Below are 15,102 nucleotides of genomic sequence, written 5' to 3'. Positions count from 1 at the left end.
GGTTTAACGCGTCCCGGTGCGGCGGCCTGTCAGAGTGACGTTTGTTGGGTCTATAATAAGATCACAGGACGGTCCACTTGGGAGGTCTGACCTGCCAAACGCCGGACTCTGAGTTTTAGCTTTTACACAGAAACCTTTTGAAAACGAAGCCCGAAACACGGAAACCAGTGTAGTTGTCATGTAGTTCCATTGACTTGCTGCTTTTCTCCCATTTCCATGAAGCCAGAGTGTTTTCAAAAAGCTCCATCTTGGGAGATAGTTTTCAAAATCAGCATTTTCAGTGGATCCGTACAGCGTTTGCATGTAAACGGACGCACAAAACTCCCTTGAAAATGGCTGAGTTCTGTTTGAGTAGAAAGAAATAAGTTCGTCTTGTCTCCAGAAGTGTCGCTTAAACTCTCGCTCACTTCTCCCAAATTTTCTCAATCTTCTTGTTTTCAACCGCTGACCCACATTTCTCTGTGGAAACATCTGTAAGCCACAGAGAGCCTACACAGACTGGGAATAACAATGAGGCTCGGCGGTTTGTACGGTTAGAGATCTTGGAAGGCCAAGCCGAGACAACGTCACCCGACTTCAACCCGAAGCCGAGAGACGACGACCCGGGCAGAGCGTGGAAAGCGCTTTCTCTCACGTGTCTCGAAAACGCTTACAAAAAGACAAACACGGAGTTTTCCAGAGGACGCGAAACACTCGTAACCGCCGGTAATGTGTTTCTCATGGTGCGGCGTTCGCGGCAGCGAGGGAGACGGATGCCTTTGGTCAGGAGGAGCTATTTATTCAGTCCCTGGAAACGGCTGCAGAACAACAAAAGCTTTCTGCACACGGAGCGGCACGACCTGATGCTGCTGCCTGGCACACACACACACACACACACGCGCACACACACACACACACACACACACACACATACACACACACACACACACACTGGAGAAGCCACACAATAAGCACAGTCACCTCAAACAGAACTTTTCAACTCCAACGCTGAAGGAGGAACCCAAAAAAAACAAGGGACGGAGCTTATTGAAGCCCAGAAAGGCCTGGATCCGCCTTCAGTGTGGGTACGATCATGGAGGGAAACAATAATACAGCTGGTGCCCGCGTACCTGCCCCCTCACGCACACACACCCACACACACTCACGTGGTGAACTCTGAGCCGCCTGCAGTGAGGGAGCGAGTCCAGGGAGCGGGGAACAGATTCTAGCGGTCTGGATCCTTCTGGGTCCGTGATTTTCTCCATGTTTACTACAGTCCTGGTTCAGGGGGTCGTTCGAAGCACACACTCACACACACACACACACATACACACAGACTAATGGAATGAGGCTAGTACGGGGGTGTAATAAAAAATGCAAAGCACATTGAAGACGCACGTACACTGATTTTAAAGTCACTACTGAGCTTTTCAGTCACATAAACAGAGTTTTATGCACTTTATGAAGAGAATACACACCGTGGGAGACCAGGACAAGGAAGCTCACAGTCCCTCTACTTAATACCAACCTTCAGAAGAACCTCTACTTTTATTTAAATTGGCTATTAGGAAGTACTTTTAATGATAGTGAAGTTACTCAAAGTAGAAACTAACAACTGTAATCAAGAACTCATTTTGTGTAACGCTGTTGGAGTGTGTCGCATGGTGTGTGTGGGTTGGTGGGTGTGTGTGTTTGTTGATCGGATAAATGTATTTGTCATGCAGCCTTGTGTTTAATGACAGGTTTCCCAGGCAGGTTAGTTTGCTTTGCGGTGTCGCGGCGAGCCGCCACCTCTCCGGCTCGGTGTTTTCTTTGAGCCAAAGACCAAACATGCCTCTTCTCTGAAACTCTGTGTGACATTTTACTGAGACTTCACCCGCCTCCAGGAATAATTTCGTGGTTTCCCTGCAGCTTGGAGTAATTATTTTATCCGAAAGTCGGCCGTCACTTTGCTTTATGTGATTGTCGCTTTCTTGTGTTTCCACCATTCTTTGACTCTCGGGTTATGCAACCCTCCTCCACTGGACCTCACATTTGATCGGGTGCGCCCTTTGTGCTGTCAGATTTTCATATTGTCTCAGACTTCCTGATCTAATCTGCCAAATCAGTGTGTGAAAAAAGCGTCTGGAGACAATAGCAGAGGGTCAGACCGGTCAGGGAAAAGTCTTTGAAGAACGACGTTATCTGCAGATCCAATTCACAGCAGGGGTTTGATCCATAAACGGGATCGACAAATGTCTTGCTTCACTTAAAATTGGTATTTAAACAGTCCTCTGCATCGGGCCGTTCACAGTTTGACGTTATGAGCTCAAGATCAAGTCTAACAACTGATCAACAGGAAGGAGGATGAAGAGGATGACGAGTACAGTCACCACTGATGCTGGGTTTTGTTTCAATAAAGTGACGAGGAAATCATCCCAGCATGCTTCTACTTGAAAGGCCCGACTTTCAAAACGTAACATCCCTGCAGGGTGAACCTTTCATTTTCCCCATAAATTTCATCCAGAAGCCAAGTTTTTGTGGTTTAGTGTCTTTCCAATATCGATACAGGAAGTTGAGCATGACATTAGAAAAGTGAAGCTTTCTTTAACTTGTGGAACTTGGTTACTCATGTTTTTTTTTTTTAAAAAGGGTTTAAACTCATAATAAGTAGTTTGATCCATAATAACCAAAACGTGACATGGCTCATTTGAGTGTCTATTATTAGTCTTTGTAGATGTTTAAGTGTAGTATGACACACAGCAGGAAATCACATGCATCTGAAAACAGTTCATGTTAAGTATCTTTGGAAACTAATGACAGTCTTTGTCAGTAGTGGTTATATCTTTCTGTAAATTGTGTTAATCATTATTATTATTGTGACCTGTGGTTTAAAAAATAGTAAAACCACATGAAATTATGAAAAAACGTTAATTTGACTGACTGCATTTTTGATTTTTATGACTGATGATTCTTCCACGTGTTCATATTTGATGCTTTCACAGAATGAAGCAGGTTGATTTCGCTCCAGGTCCGTGAAATTCTTTACAATGATGGAAAAATGGGTGATAGATCCTTCTTTTCCAGGTTTTCGAACATTTTTATTTGATTTACACCATCCGTCCATCTTTTTCCCCACTTTCAGGAGCCGGCAGTCAAACTGGAACCACCTGTTGGCCATAAATGGATGTTTTTTGGATTATTGGAAACTATAGCACTCAGAAGAACCCCACACAGAGGGAGAACATGCAAACTCCAGGGTTTATTTCTGTAAAACACGTTGTCCTGCACGAGCCTGGACTGAAGGGACACTGAGGCCTGAAGCAGCAGCAGCAGCAGCTGTGAAAGCATCTAAACTCCCACCAAAACACACAGCGTTCCTCCAAGACAGTTTCCAGCCAAACTCTTTAAGTGTTCTTAAAGCCTTGTTTCAGATAAAGGAGCGGAGCAATAAGCGAGGCCTCGCTGGGATCTCCGAAGTGTAAACAACGGCGGGATTTTCTGGGGCCGTTACACAACTCGACTCTCACCCCTGGTCGGACATGACTTACTGGGAAATATCAAATTAAATGAGCTCTAAATGAAAAAAAGAAACGGCGAAGATAAATAAATAAAGCGCTCCATTATGGCTCTGGGCTGTCGTGAGCAGTGAGCAGGGTGTTCTTCATTCCCTGGAAGTTTTCTTAGTCAGGCCTCCCACGCTGCAGACAGACGGGCCGGAGATGACATGCCCCACTTTCGGATTTCACTCTGTATTAGATAATAACACCAAACAGTACAAACAACACTGGTTTCCAAGCCAACTGGAGGGAAAACATCAACCTCAGCCCACGCAAGATTAGAAGTGGCGCTTTTATTAGATCTATTAATCCAATAAATCAACTGCTTTTCCATCTTTGATCCTGATATTTCAGTATATTTCACTCTGGAGGTTGAATGAGTGCATTCTGGATGAAGCAGACTTTTAATACATTTACCAAAGCTGAACGGTTCTCAGGTTTTTTTTCACATTCAACCAGTTTCAACTGTCTTATCTATTGTGCACTCAGCATTTACAGTGGTAAAGATGACCTGAAAACCTTTACTAACCCAGTTGACACCATTATCTGTTTAGATTAAGGACAATTCTTCCCATAATGCTACACTCTACATCTTCAAACATGAATGAGAGCATCTGTGGATATTTCCCATTTAGTTTTGGAAGAAAGTGCAGATCTTTTCCTTGTAAAAGCATCATTTGAGATGTGTGTATTGAGACAGTGAGGGGAACATTGGAGGCTTAAAGACCACTGCAGCTCCACAGCGCCACCAAGTGTTCCCACTCGTCTCCAGAATCACGGTTTATTGAAATGTAATGCAAAATCTGCTTCTCGTTTATAGCATTTGAACTACTAATGAGTTGATGTCAACCATTATTTTTGCATATTTGCCACAGTTTTCACAGGAAAAACAAGAAGACGGTTTAAACCAGCTCGTTCACTTTATTGCCAGAGACTCGCATTAGTGTGACGGCTGCCGTTCATCCAGGTGTGACGGTGTAAGTGGATTTTAGCATAAATTAAAGCAGCATGAATGATGAAAATCAAAAGACTGACTGCTGTTGACAGATCATTTCAGAGCGGGACGTCCACTCCACAGACAGAAAAGTAAATACAGAGAGAATCTTCTTTTTCCCTTTGGAGCTACGGCACTGTTTCAGATCGGGCTTGTGTAAAAGAGGGATTGCGTGAGTGAGTGTGTGTTTTTTTTTTTTAATGAATAGATGAGCTGCTTCATTCACGAGGTGTAGTAAATAGAACGTCTGCCTCTCGCTACACGGGAAAAAAAATCTGCTTCCGTTGATTCACAGTGCAACGCTCCCCCAGAACGACAAACACACACTTCATGAAGGAAAAACCTGTATAAATAATATCAAACTAAATAAAAAACACAGATAAAATAAAGACTTCACAGAGACAAAGACACGAAAGGTAAAGTGTAGGAATGAGTTGTGAGTGAAAAGTGAGACTAGGAGTTCGCTCAGTTCTATAAAGACCAGGGAGAAATCAACACCACAGCAGAGAGAGAGAGAGAGAGAGAGGGAGCGCGGCTCTCACTCCTCCGATCGGCCCTCCAGGATGCTCTCGAAGGTGAAGGGGAGGAACTTGAAGCCCTGGCCCGAGTAGAACTTGTTTTGAAACTCCACCCTGCCGGAGAGACGGAACATGGATGAGACGACGACCTCCGTCACCTCAGAGAGGATCCTGCTGAGCGGAGCAGTCTGGTGACCCCTGCTCTTCATTCCAGTCTGAACGCCCCCCCCTCCCAGCCAGATCCCGGGCTCGGACCGGGGATCCGGACCGGGGGCCTTCTTCTGTTTCCCGATCAGGCGCTATTTTTAAAATCTGCACGCTCAGCGACGGCTGGATGACCTTTAAACCGAGGAGCCTCTAATGTCTAAAGTCATTCTGCAAGCCGTCTGGGGCGGAACAGCTGATTTAACACACATGAGCTCAGCTAACGCTGTAAAAATCGAGTTTGAACCGTGCTGGATTGGTCCAGCTGTGTCTGGATCTGAAACACGCTGCGGTCCAGATCACCAGGAGCATCAGGAAGACATAACTGAGCGTCTCTGAAGCCGGCGGGTCACGGCACGCTCTCCAGCTCTACCGTGGAAAGGGACAATTATGGAGAGGAATTCCTGCCGCTGGATTATGAAACCAGGACGACATTCAGTAAAACACACAGGGAAATTCATGAGAGGCGGAACAAAGGGCTGCTCTGCACACGGAGGAGTAACAACAAGCCCGACACCGAAACACAAGAGCTTCATTTTGTGTCTGCCACCCTGTAATTAGCCGAAGCGACCGGTGAACACCTTCAAACGTCATTCTGCTGATGTTACATAAAGGTTGAGTTACGTGACCGACTTTTCCTCTGTTTGTCTATTTATAGCCGCCACTCATACCTGAAACACAATGCCTTTGTCATGTGGCCTTAATAAATAAAACCATCAGGTCAGGAAGTTTGTTGTTGTTTGTCTCTGAAGTCTCAAATACAGCTGCGGAAAATATCCTGCTGCTGCGCTACAGCAGAAACCGACGAACCGCAACAACGTTCCCAGATCACTGCTGCTGTCTTCCTTACAAATGTATCTGGTTTGTCTCTGCACACCTGTTGGTGGAGCGGACACTAGCGGCCAGCAGGTGGAGCTGTAGCTCTGCGGATTTCCCTCTTGATTTTAACAGGAGTGATCATTTTTAATGTGTTAAATATACATATGAGTCAGCAGCAGTTACTAACTCACCAGTGCAGGCGCAGGGCGTGCAGGAACGCCGACAGGCCCTCCATGATGAGAAGAATGGCGACTGTGAGGACGGCAAACGCCGCGAAGAAGATGGAGAGGAGGAAGAACCCCGCCAGGCCGCGGCTGGAGAAGCCGATGTGCATCACCATGGTCCACAGCACCTCGGACAGCTCTGACACCAAAGAGAGGAAAAGCAGAGGCTGGGTTCATGTTGGCGCTCCGGCTGGTGTGTTTTCGGTCCGGGTGTGTTTTTCGGGACGGACTTACGGGCGTGAGCCAGGCTGAGCGCCCACAGCCGCAGGTAGGAGGCGGTGTTGGAGATGCAGCCAAGGCAGTACTCGATGGTGTGAATGGCCTGGTGGACCGCCACGTCCGCAAAGTTAAACTGCGGGTGAACAGAAGCGCGTGGCGGCGTGAGAAACGGCGTCGCTGTTCGCTGATCCTGGAGGTCTGCTTCATCGTGTGTATGTGTGTGTGTGTGTGCGATTATTCGGTTATGGGACAGAAAAGCCAATTCCCCAGAGAATTATAAGAGGCGTCTTCGTCTTTAGGACCCTGTGAACCCAGAGAGGCGGCAGCCCTGCTGATCCCTCATGCACGCCACCGAGACCGCACACAGTGGAAGCCAATGCTGAGGAGGCCCTGCAACCCACGTTCAACAAGACCACACACCTACTGGCGCGCACACACGCACACACACACACACACAAGGCTAAGAGCAGCAAGCAGAGGCTGGTTAAGGGAGAACGGCTGGATGTGTGTGTTACAGGGAGGGGGGAGGGGGGAGGGTGGAGGTGCAGCGTGAGCTCCTGGCCTACCTCTTCCTCTTCACAGGCCTTGAAAGCAGGTGACAAAAGGGAACGCTTGATTATTGACAACACAGACACACACATGTGGACAGTGAGAAGTCAGTGAACAGGACAGTGATGAGAGAGGGGGGGGTAAAGAAAAAAAAAAAAGAGTTGGATGAAGCCAACACAACTTCAGGAAATGACAACATTCTGCACACGACCATTTTCAGGATCAATAAATAACTCTTCACTTCTTCTGCTTTGACAGATTCAGATTAAACAGGATTAGCTTCTCAGACAGAGGTTGTTGTTGTTGTGGGCTTCCCCAGATTAAAGATGAAGAAAAAAATAAAGATAAGTCTGTATTTCAGTCTCTTATCAGAACAGAAGATGGAAACAGAACCCAGGCTGAATCCTGCAGAGTGAATCAAGGATCCGGTTCCTCTGAAAGCCGTCATGTCGCCTGTTTGGCTGTTTTAAATCTCTGGTTGGTGCTGTGCTCTCACTCCCACCGGACTGCACCAGACCTGCTTTAAGAGGACCTGGTTTGCTTGTTTGGCGCACATTAGTTCTGACATCAGGTCCATATAAGGACCCTGACATGTAGAAATGCTCCTGAAAGGCTTTTCCAGCCTTAATACCACCAAGTCAGGAGCTGCTGGTCAGAAACAAACAGGACATCGTCACTGTGGAGGTGGAAACTTCAGGTATCGGTTTCTCCTTCCGATGCCGGCGGAGTGACTGAATTATTAAAGTGGAAAGATCCTGCAACCTGTGAATCTCCATCGCAGCTCAGAAATGAAGACGGCTCTTACCTCGGGCTCGTCGTCGCTCTGCTGGGCCAGCTGGTCGTGCTGGATGATCTCCGCCTCGTCCTCGGTGGGCCCGTTCCCCACCCGGATCCCGCCGAAGTTCTGCGTGCCCTGCGGCGAGAAAGCGGAGGAAAGTCACCGGCTGTGAACACAACTCAACGGAGATCAGTCCGTCCGCTGTTTTCCCTCGTCTTACCAAATGTTTCCGCCACAAATACTGCCTCCTGAGAATCAGAGTTTTCACTATGAGCATACAGGGAACGCAGGCCAGGGCGATCAGGACCAGGAAGGTTTGCAGGCCCATCTGCAAGATGCAGGGGAAAAGCAGGAGGGTGAGGCTGCGGCGATCGACACAGGGTAGAAGATGGAGGCGAGCAAGAGAGTTCCTGACCTGCCCTCTGTACAGGGGCTTGTTAGTGGGGTCGCTGTAGCTGAAGAGGAACATGTTGATGAAGGCGATGAGGAGGCTGGGAGCCTCCCGGGACGTCTGAGCGTCGTAGGCCAGCCATTTATAGAAGATGAGGATGGCGAGGTAGCCGAACAGGCTGGACATGAAGACGATCTCTGGGATGAAGCCCAGGTAAATATTGATCGGCTTCTGGAAATACCTGGAAATCAAAAAAAAAAAGAGAGAAAATGGTCTTTAAGGAGACAAGTCACAAATTCAAAAGAATACCAAGAGTTACGGATGTGAGTCTCACAAATGATTGAAGAGACTAAGAGTGACTCCGAACAGCATGTGGATGACTCCCAGGATCACAGACATCTTCATCTTGAAGGAGTTCAGGAATGTCAGCTTATTGAGAGCAATGTTCCAAATCTAAAAGAAAGACAGATAAACGCCACGAGTTAGCGTCCATTACCGGAGACGAAGCCCGGAATGGAAATCATTTGAAAAAAAAAAAAAGTGCAATGTTCAAAGAGAAAACAGACTGACGGGGTCGATGCCGATGGGGTACGGCCCTTTGAAGACTCCCTCCACTACCGGGTCCAACTGCAAAATCCGGTTTCCAGTGAGAGTGTCAGGCCTGAAGGAGGAGGACAGATTAATAACCAGAATGTCTGCTGCTGAATTAATGATGGAAACAGAAGGAACAGACTAAAAATTAAAGGAGAGCACTGATCAAAAAAATGTGCCTGAATTAAAGTTCTTACGTCCAGTTGCCGCCCCGCTGGGGCATGAACATGGGCCTGACGCTCCACCCGGAGCCGAACGCGTTGAGCGACTTGGAGAAGCAGTCGTTGTAAATGATGCCCGTGTACATGGAGAAGATTCCCATCAGGAGGATGATGTACCGGCCGGCGAACACCATGTTGAACAGCTGCCGCGGAAACACAACGACACGTCCGCGTCTCAGGAAGGAACGCTCGCAAACTCCCCTCCGAACCCGGCTTCTCAGTGAACCGTCGCTGCGGAGCTATTCTGACGATCTGGCGAGTCGTTTCCCCCGCGCGGTTACCTCGTTGTCGCTCCTCTGGGCCATCAGCCTGCTCTCCCTCAGCACCAGGTACAGAGCGGCGCACGTCATGAGCGTCCCGTGGCCCAGGTCGCCAAACATGACGGCGAACAGGAAGGGGAAGGTGATGATGGTGTATGGAGCTGGAGACAGGGAGGGGGCGGTTGGAGCGGTGCATGAAACAACACCAGTCAACACTTAAAGTGAAAATGCAAGGTGGTGACGGACGGCGAGGCAGGTGAGGGTGGGCGTGACGACAGGCGGAGGTGGCGGTCGTGACTGGGGCTACCTGGGTTAATCTCGCGGTAGTTGCCGATTCCATAAGCGTCCACGATGTTCTGGAAGCCCGAGGTGAACTTGTTGGTCTTGTTGTAGGTGGGCGGGGTCTGTTTGGTCTGCATCCTGTTCAGAATGGAAGGCACGGTGGAGCCGCTCTTCTCCTGCGGGAAGGAAAAGAGAATCCGCGTGTTCCCGCGTCACCTCGGCACGGCGGGAGATTCGAGTTTATCCGCCACAGACGGAGGCCGCTCACCGTCCCCCGGCGCAGGGCGAACTGGATGGCGTCCAGGTCGGAGACGGGACACCACACCTCGGCGATCAGACACTTCTGGGTGACGTCGATGTTGCAGAGGTTGAGCGTGTGGTAGATGGCCTTCATCTTCCTCACCTTGATGAACCAAACTCTGACGGTCTTAGCGGCAGCCTGCAGGACCCGCTGCCTGTGATCCTCCGTCTGGTTCAGCACCTGAGAGCCGCAACACAGACACAAGGTTCACATCAAACTTACCGCTGGACTATGTTTCCACCATAAACCTCGGCTTGCTGCTGCATGAGTCATATTTAAAGGTGAGCCTCATCATAAGGAAACAGTGGGATATTGAACGGTCTGCGACAATCAGCCAAAGTCCCGGCAGTTACCGAGGCAACGCCCAGACATGGCGGGCAGCTTTTTAAATAGCTTGACGTTCTCACTGCGATACTATTCAGCTCTCATAAACAAGCAGCAACAACTGTAACGAGACATCCGTTAACAGGATTCATGGGATCCAGCGTGCAGAGCAGAGAGAGCTGATGTGCCATCAAACATCTGTCTGCTGCAAAGAGTCAGGAGACGGTTGAATTAAACTCCCACTGATCATGATATACGGCAAAAATATGGCCTTAACGAAAAGGTCTTACACTCACAGACACATTCTATATGTAATTCTTGCAGTGGCAGCAAGTCTTTTAGGAGGAAACTTTACTCCAGCTGGTCGCACTAAATGTATTCAAAGTATTTGTTTCTGTATTTTCCTGTTGGGGATCATCTTTCCAATACCGTCGATCTAATGTATCCGATGCCCTACATTCATGATCCTCTCACTGGCCTCCCTCCTGGCAGCTCCAGCCTGCGTATCGTCTTCCCTGCGTGGCCGTCTCTACTCCATACATGACTGAACCGGCTCCACTTCCTCATTTTAACATTCTCACTAATGTGTGCGCAGAGAACACATGAAGAAAAGCTGCAGGCTGTTGAACCAGCGTCCATGACTCAATTTTCATAGGAAAACATTTCGCTGACAAGGTGGAAATGAGAAGAGAAAAAAAAAAAGAGAGAGAGAGAGAGACTCTACAGGACTCCAACAAGTAAGAGTAAAAACATCCACTGCGTTGGAGCTTCTTTCTGTTACCATCTGCAGGTCGTCGATGCGAGTGTTCACTCCAGCCAGCATCTCCTTCCTCTCCTGGGGGGTTTCGGGACATGGGTACAAAGTAGCTCTGAATCTGTGGGCGGATGAACACACACAGTCACGGACCTGTTGGTCATTCAGTACTTCAGAACCTGGTGGAATGTGGCTAAACCCCTCACCCCTCACAGATCTTCTTCACTCGATTCTTCAGCTGGTCTCCCTGGAAAAATATGATGAAGACGGACTTGTGGACCTGGTCGCCCTGCGGAGGAATTTAGAGTGAAAGAACAAGGTCAGACTCATCTGGTCGGACTCGATGCAGAGGTTTGTATATGAGCTGTACTGACAGTGGCCGGGTCCTCCAGAGGATCCTCGATGTCTGCCTGTCGGAGGAACACGTTTCCTCGGCAGACTCTCCACAGCATCCTCTCAAACGTGGGAATGCGCTCCCTCCCAATGACCCCCGCCACAAACCTGGAGCACAACACAATATGAGCAGTCTGACCTGGGAGGAGGTGACTGACTGGTTGTGACGCTCCAGTTTCACACGCAAGATGGTCAGAGTGCACGGCGAGGAAGAAAAGCCTTAATCCTCTGGATTTATAGGAGGAGAAAAAAAAACACAAGACAAGGCTCACCCCAGCCTGAGTGGAGCCACTCTGGTGGGCTCGTTGGGGTCCAGGGGCATGGACGACTCCTCCAGTAAACTGGGATCCTCCATCTGCATCACAGTTAGACAGACAGATGTATAACAACTGGCTGTCAAAGCTATCAGTCTTCTTATTTACAGGAGAAAAGTGGTGCCGCTTGTTTTCAAAGACAGCAACGCTCCTCTGTTACTACCTGGGCAGATACACACTCCTTGGCTCAATGATTCACTTCAATTAAGACTCATAACAAAACACTGAAGAGGACGGAAACGCTGAGCTGGGTCAGCTCTGTTTGTGAAGACACTGAAGCGGAACTAATGCTGGCCAAAGGTGGCTTTGACAACTGGAAGACCGGCAGAGTGAAAACTGTCTGCAAGCACAACACGCGTCTGATTCTATATTCAGAACCAGGCTAAACACTTACAAATGAATAATTATATTAAGGGAATGCACTGATTATTAATTGATAGATATGGCACTGCATGGGGATAAATGTGTAAAAGACAGATGTTTCTAAAGACACAGTTGTTATTTGCTTAAAGAGGCTGAAACAAACAGTTTCCTCATCAAACTTTTTCCGATGGCATTAGATTTTACAGCCACAGATAATGATAATAAAAAAACAAGTCACTCTTTGCCCAGACTATATCCTGAGCTCTCTGTTGTGTAAGGCTGCCCTGACGCTGACCTCATCAAAAAACTGCTGCGTGCGCCGCAGGATGTGCTTGAGCTCAGTCAGCTCCAGGAAGTTCTTCTTCAGGGCCTCCTGGTTCGTGTTGATTTCCTTCAGCTCGTTCTCCAGCTTCTCAAAAGTGGCCTGCGATGCGGTGAAAACAGAGAGGTGAGCAGGGAGGCAGCAGCGGGAGGCACGGCTCGCTGCTACATGAAAGAGGCGGCGCTCACCTCCATGTCAATCATGTCCCTGGGAAAGGGAACCTCCGGGTTCTCTCCTGTGTCGATGATCTGGATGTTGGCCTTCTTTATCTCTTTTTCCACAAACCCTGTGAGGGGGGATACAACGCTTTCTGTCAGGAAGTAAAATCAAAGCAGCAGTAAAAGTGTGCGTCTACAACTGAAAGATAAACACTTCCCAACACATCTCTGATTGAAGCAAAGTTACAGTGCTGTGAAAGGTTAGGAATTAACAGGTCTACTTCACTTTCATCAACTTGTGTCATTTCTATAACCACATTCAAAACAAAAACAAAATGCTAGTTTCCATGCAAGGGTCCTGTCACGGCAAAGACACATACTCAGTTTACGATCCATCTCTTCACATCGTCGCACTTCATTGACGAATTTTCGCTGGAAGACATTAACGTCGGGATTCAGCTGCAAAAAGAAGCACAAAGAAGAATTAAATTGTTGTTTCCCGTCTTTAGATTGTGTGAAAATCTGGCTTGTGTTTAAATGAGGAGATAACTTTTCTAGTTCATACAAGCACAAAGCTTCCCTCAGGGTTTCTCAGGAATGATCTTTCTCATGCGTGGAATGAGGAGTCAGCTGCGAGCACATGATGCTCCTGGCATGCACTTTCTCAGCAGTGTTCCTGATTCAGGGGCATTTATCCTCACCACTGTGTAATTAATGGATCTTTACCTACAGGCTCTCTGTGGAACTTTAGAAAAAGCTAAATTTGAAAACCCATAAAGGACAAACGGGTAAAGAGTGGACTCACGTCACGAAACTGCACCATCCCGATCTCCCCCAGCTCGCTGACACAACAGTAGGCAGCTTCGGACTGGAGGAAGAGCTGAGCCAGCGTCATCTCTTCGCTTCTGAAGAGTTCCCCCATGTTGATGGATGTGAGCAGTCGGCACCCTCAAACCGATTCTGAAACAATCAAGAAGTGACATTGTTCGTTAAATGACAGTCAAATACTATAAACCAGACAGCTGACGTGGAAACTATTGAGAGAGATATTACAAAACAAATGGGAACAAACCGGAATAAATATTGGGACATCAATGCACCTCTTCATATATTCAATGCCTTTAAGGTTGATTCACACAAGTTTATTCATCCAGGATCATGCCACTGGTTACTTTAGCTCCCTTTCAATAGGCTTGCCAATCCCTGATGTGAATATGCTCGACATCAGACACAACTTTAGCAAAGCATGAAGGATCTGAGAGGCTTAGTGTAAAGATCACTAATCAGTGAGGCCTTTATCAAGACTGTGTTACCTTTAACACAAGAGTGTGAGAGCCTGACATGTGACAAAAAGAAAGAAAAGAAATGAATATGCCAGCAAGGTCTCATGCTGATCCCATGATCAGAGAAGGAATGTGTTAAAGGTGAAACAACAGCCACAACATTAAAGAATCTGCAGGGTCAGATTATTTGTAAAGAGCAGGTAAATAACAGGTGCGGCCAAAACAGAGGGTGCTTTTTGTTTACTTATTTGTTTGTTTCATTCTGAATATGTAGTAACTGAGCAGCACAGCCTCCTACCATTAAAAAGAACCACACAGGGCTTATCTGTGGATTATACGGCTGCAGCATGTGACCTGCGGCTCTAGTAAGCTTTAACAGCGTTAGATCAGCTCCACTGACACCAGTAACACTTCAGAGTGTATTACAACATGAAAACTGAACAAAAATCCATACAAACCCATATCCTGACCTCTTTGTGAAGAGGACCTGATGTCACGAGCTATAACCAAACACCTGAGGCTTCACCTGTCAAAGCCCAGCAAGTCAGAAAGCTCCCAGGAAGCCGCGAAGGAACGAAATTCACCAACAGATCTCAAAGCCAGACGCCAAAACTAACTTCAGATTTAATCGGACTAAGACTGTATATCTAATATAAACCTACGACGTATACAATAATACTTACATTTAACAGTAATGTTAAAGTAACAACGCGACATTAGTTCTCACAAGGTTGATCTTAACTGTACGACACATTTTCTGCGCCGTGAGTTACATAAAAACACTTCTAGCTCAGTTTGAAGTTTAAAAGTGGGTAATAAAGATGCTAACTATATTAGCACACCTGTTGGGAAATATTTAGCGAGCTTAGCTCACATTAACATCATCACCGCCAGAGGCGTAAAAGCTTTGAGTACTAAACTCAACCTGTTAATCGGTTAACGGCTCAGTTAAAGCCTCTTTTCTTACCGTTTATGTGGAGTTTGTGCCGCTCTCTTCTTGCTTTTCTTCAGTTTGTTGTTACGAAGCTTCAAAACTCAGCCCAGAGCCGACCTTCCCCACCGGAAGTGTCCCGGTTCCAGTCTTTCACAATAACACACAACCGCTGCGAGTGACTGGAAGTTGAGACGCCACAGCTCTACAAAAACTCTTATTTTGAAGGCAGAAACCGGGATCTTTTGCAATATTATTTTCTGACTTGACGCGTAGATGAGCGCTCCTAGTGGACAGATGGCGCAATGGGGTACTTGCATAAAGTTGAATTGCATTTCTTCTGCATTTCTGATCTAATCTGTTGTATTCATTTTTAAAATAAAATCCCAAA

At 47.3% G+C, this 15,102-nt stretch overlaps 1 protein-coding gene across 4 annotated transcripts; it reads right to left on the bottom strand.

Moving 5' to 3' along the window:
* Positions 1–4,647: 4,647 nt before the first annotated feature.
* atp6v0a1a (ATPase H+ transporting V0 subunit a1a) lies at positions 4,648–14,871 on the bottom strand. Of its 4 annotated transcripts, none has more exons than XM_030090018.1 (22): positions 14,748–14,871; positions 13,303–13,457; positions 12,878–12,956; positions 12,528–12,625; positions 12,313–12,441; positions 11,613–11,695; positions 11,322–11,448; positions 11,154–11,236; positions 10,975–11,068; positions 9,837–10,049; positions 9,594–9,744; positions 9,308–9,447; positions 9,003–9,169; positions 8,785–8,875; positions 8,549–8,667; positions 8,239–8,455; positions 8,044–8,151; positions 7,851–7,958; positions 7,063–7,107; positions 6,512–6,629; positions 6,245–6,416; positions 4,648–5,144 (listed from the first exon to the last, which is right to left on the bottom strand). In XM_030090018.1, the coding sequence occupies exons 2-22, from the start codon at positions 13,417–13,419 to the stop codon at positions 5,051–5,053; spliced, it is 2,553 nt and encodes an 850-aa protein (XP_029945878.1). In that variant the 5' UTR covers positions 13,420–13,457; positions 14,748–14,871; the 3' UTR covers positions 4,648–5,050. The 4 variants fall into 4 exon arrangements, with proteins under 4 accessions (XP_029945878.1, XP_029945879.1, XP_029945880.1 ...); XM_030090019.1 differs by having other exon boundaries at positions 7,063–7,080; XM_030090020.1 differs by lacking the exon at positions 7,063–7,107.
* Positions 14,872–15,102: the final 231 nt, after the last annotated feature.

The sequence above is a fragment of the Salarias fasciatus genome, chromosome 4 (genome assembly GCF_902148845.1).
Source record: "Salarias fasciatus chromosome 4, fSalaFa1.1, whole genome shotgun sequence".
Taxonomy (NCBI): Eukaryota; Metazoa; Chordata; class Actinopteri; order Blenniiformes; family Blenniidae; genus Salarias; species Salarias fasciatus.
This window is presented reverse-complemented; position numbering and strand designations above follow the sequence as displayed.

What these genes read in the sequence shown, in the direction of transcription:
- atp6v0a1a (XM_030090018.1), bottom strand. Translation starts at nt 13,419, where the DNA reads ATGGGGGAACTCTTCAGAAGCGAAGAGATGACGCTGGCTCAGCTCTTC. An exon ending in CAGCGGGGCGGCAACTGGAC is followed by an intron (nt 8,876 to 9,002) that starts GTAAGAACTTTA and finishes CTCCTCCTTCAG; the next exon opens with GCCTGACACTCTCACTGGAA. An exon ending in ACCCCATCGGCATCGACCCC is followed by an intron (nt 8,668 to 8,784) that starts GTCAGTCTGTTT and finishes TCTTTCTTTTAG; the next exon opens with ATTTGGAACATTGCTCTCAA.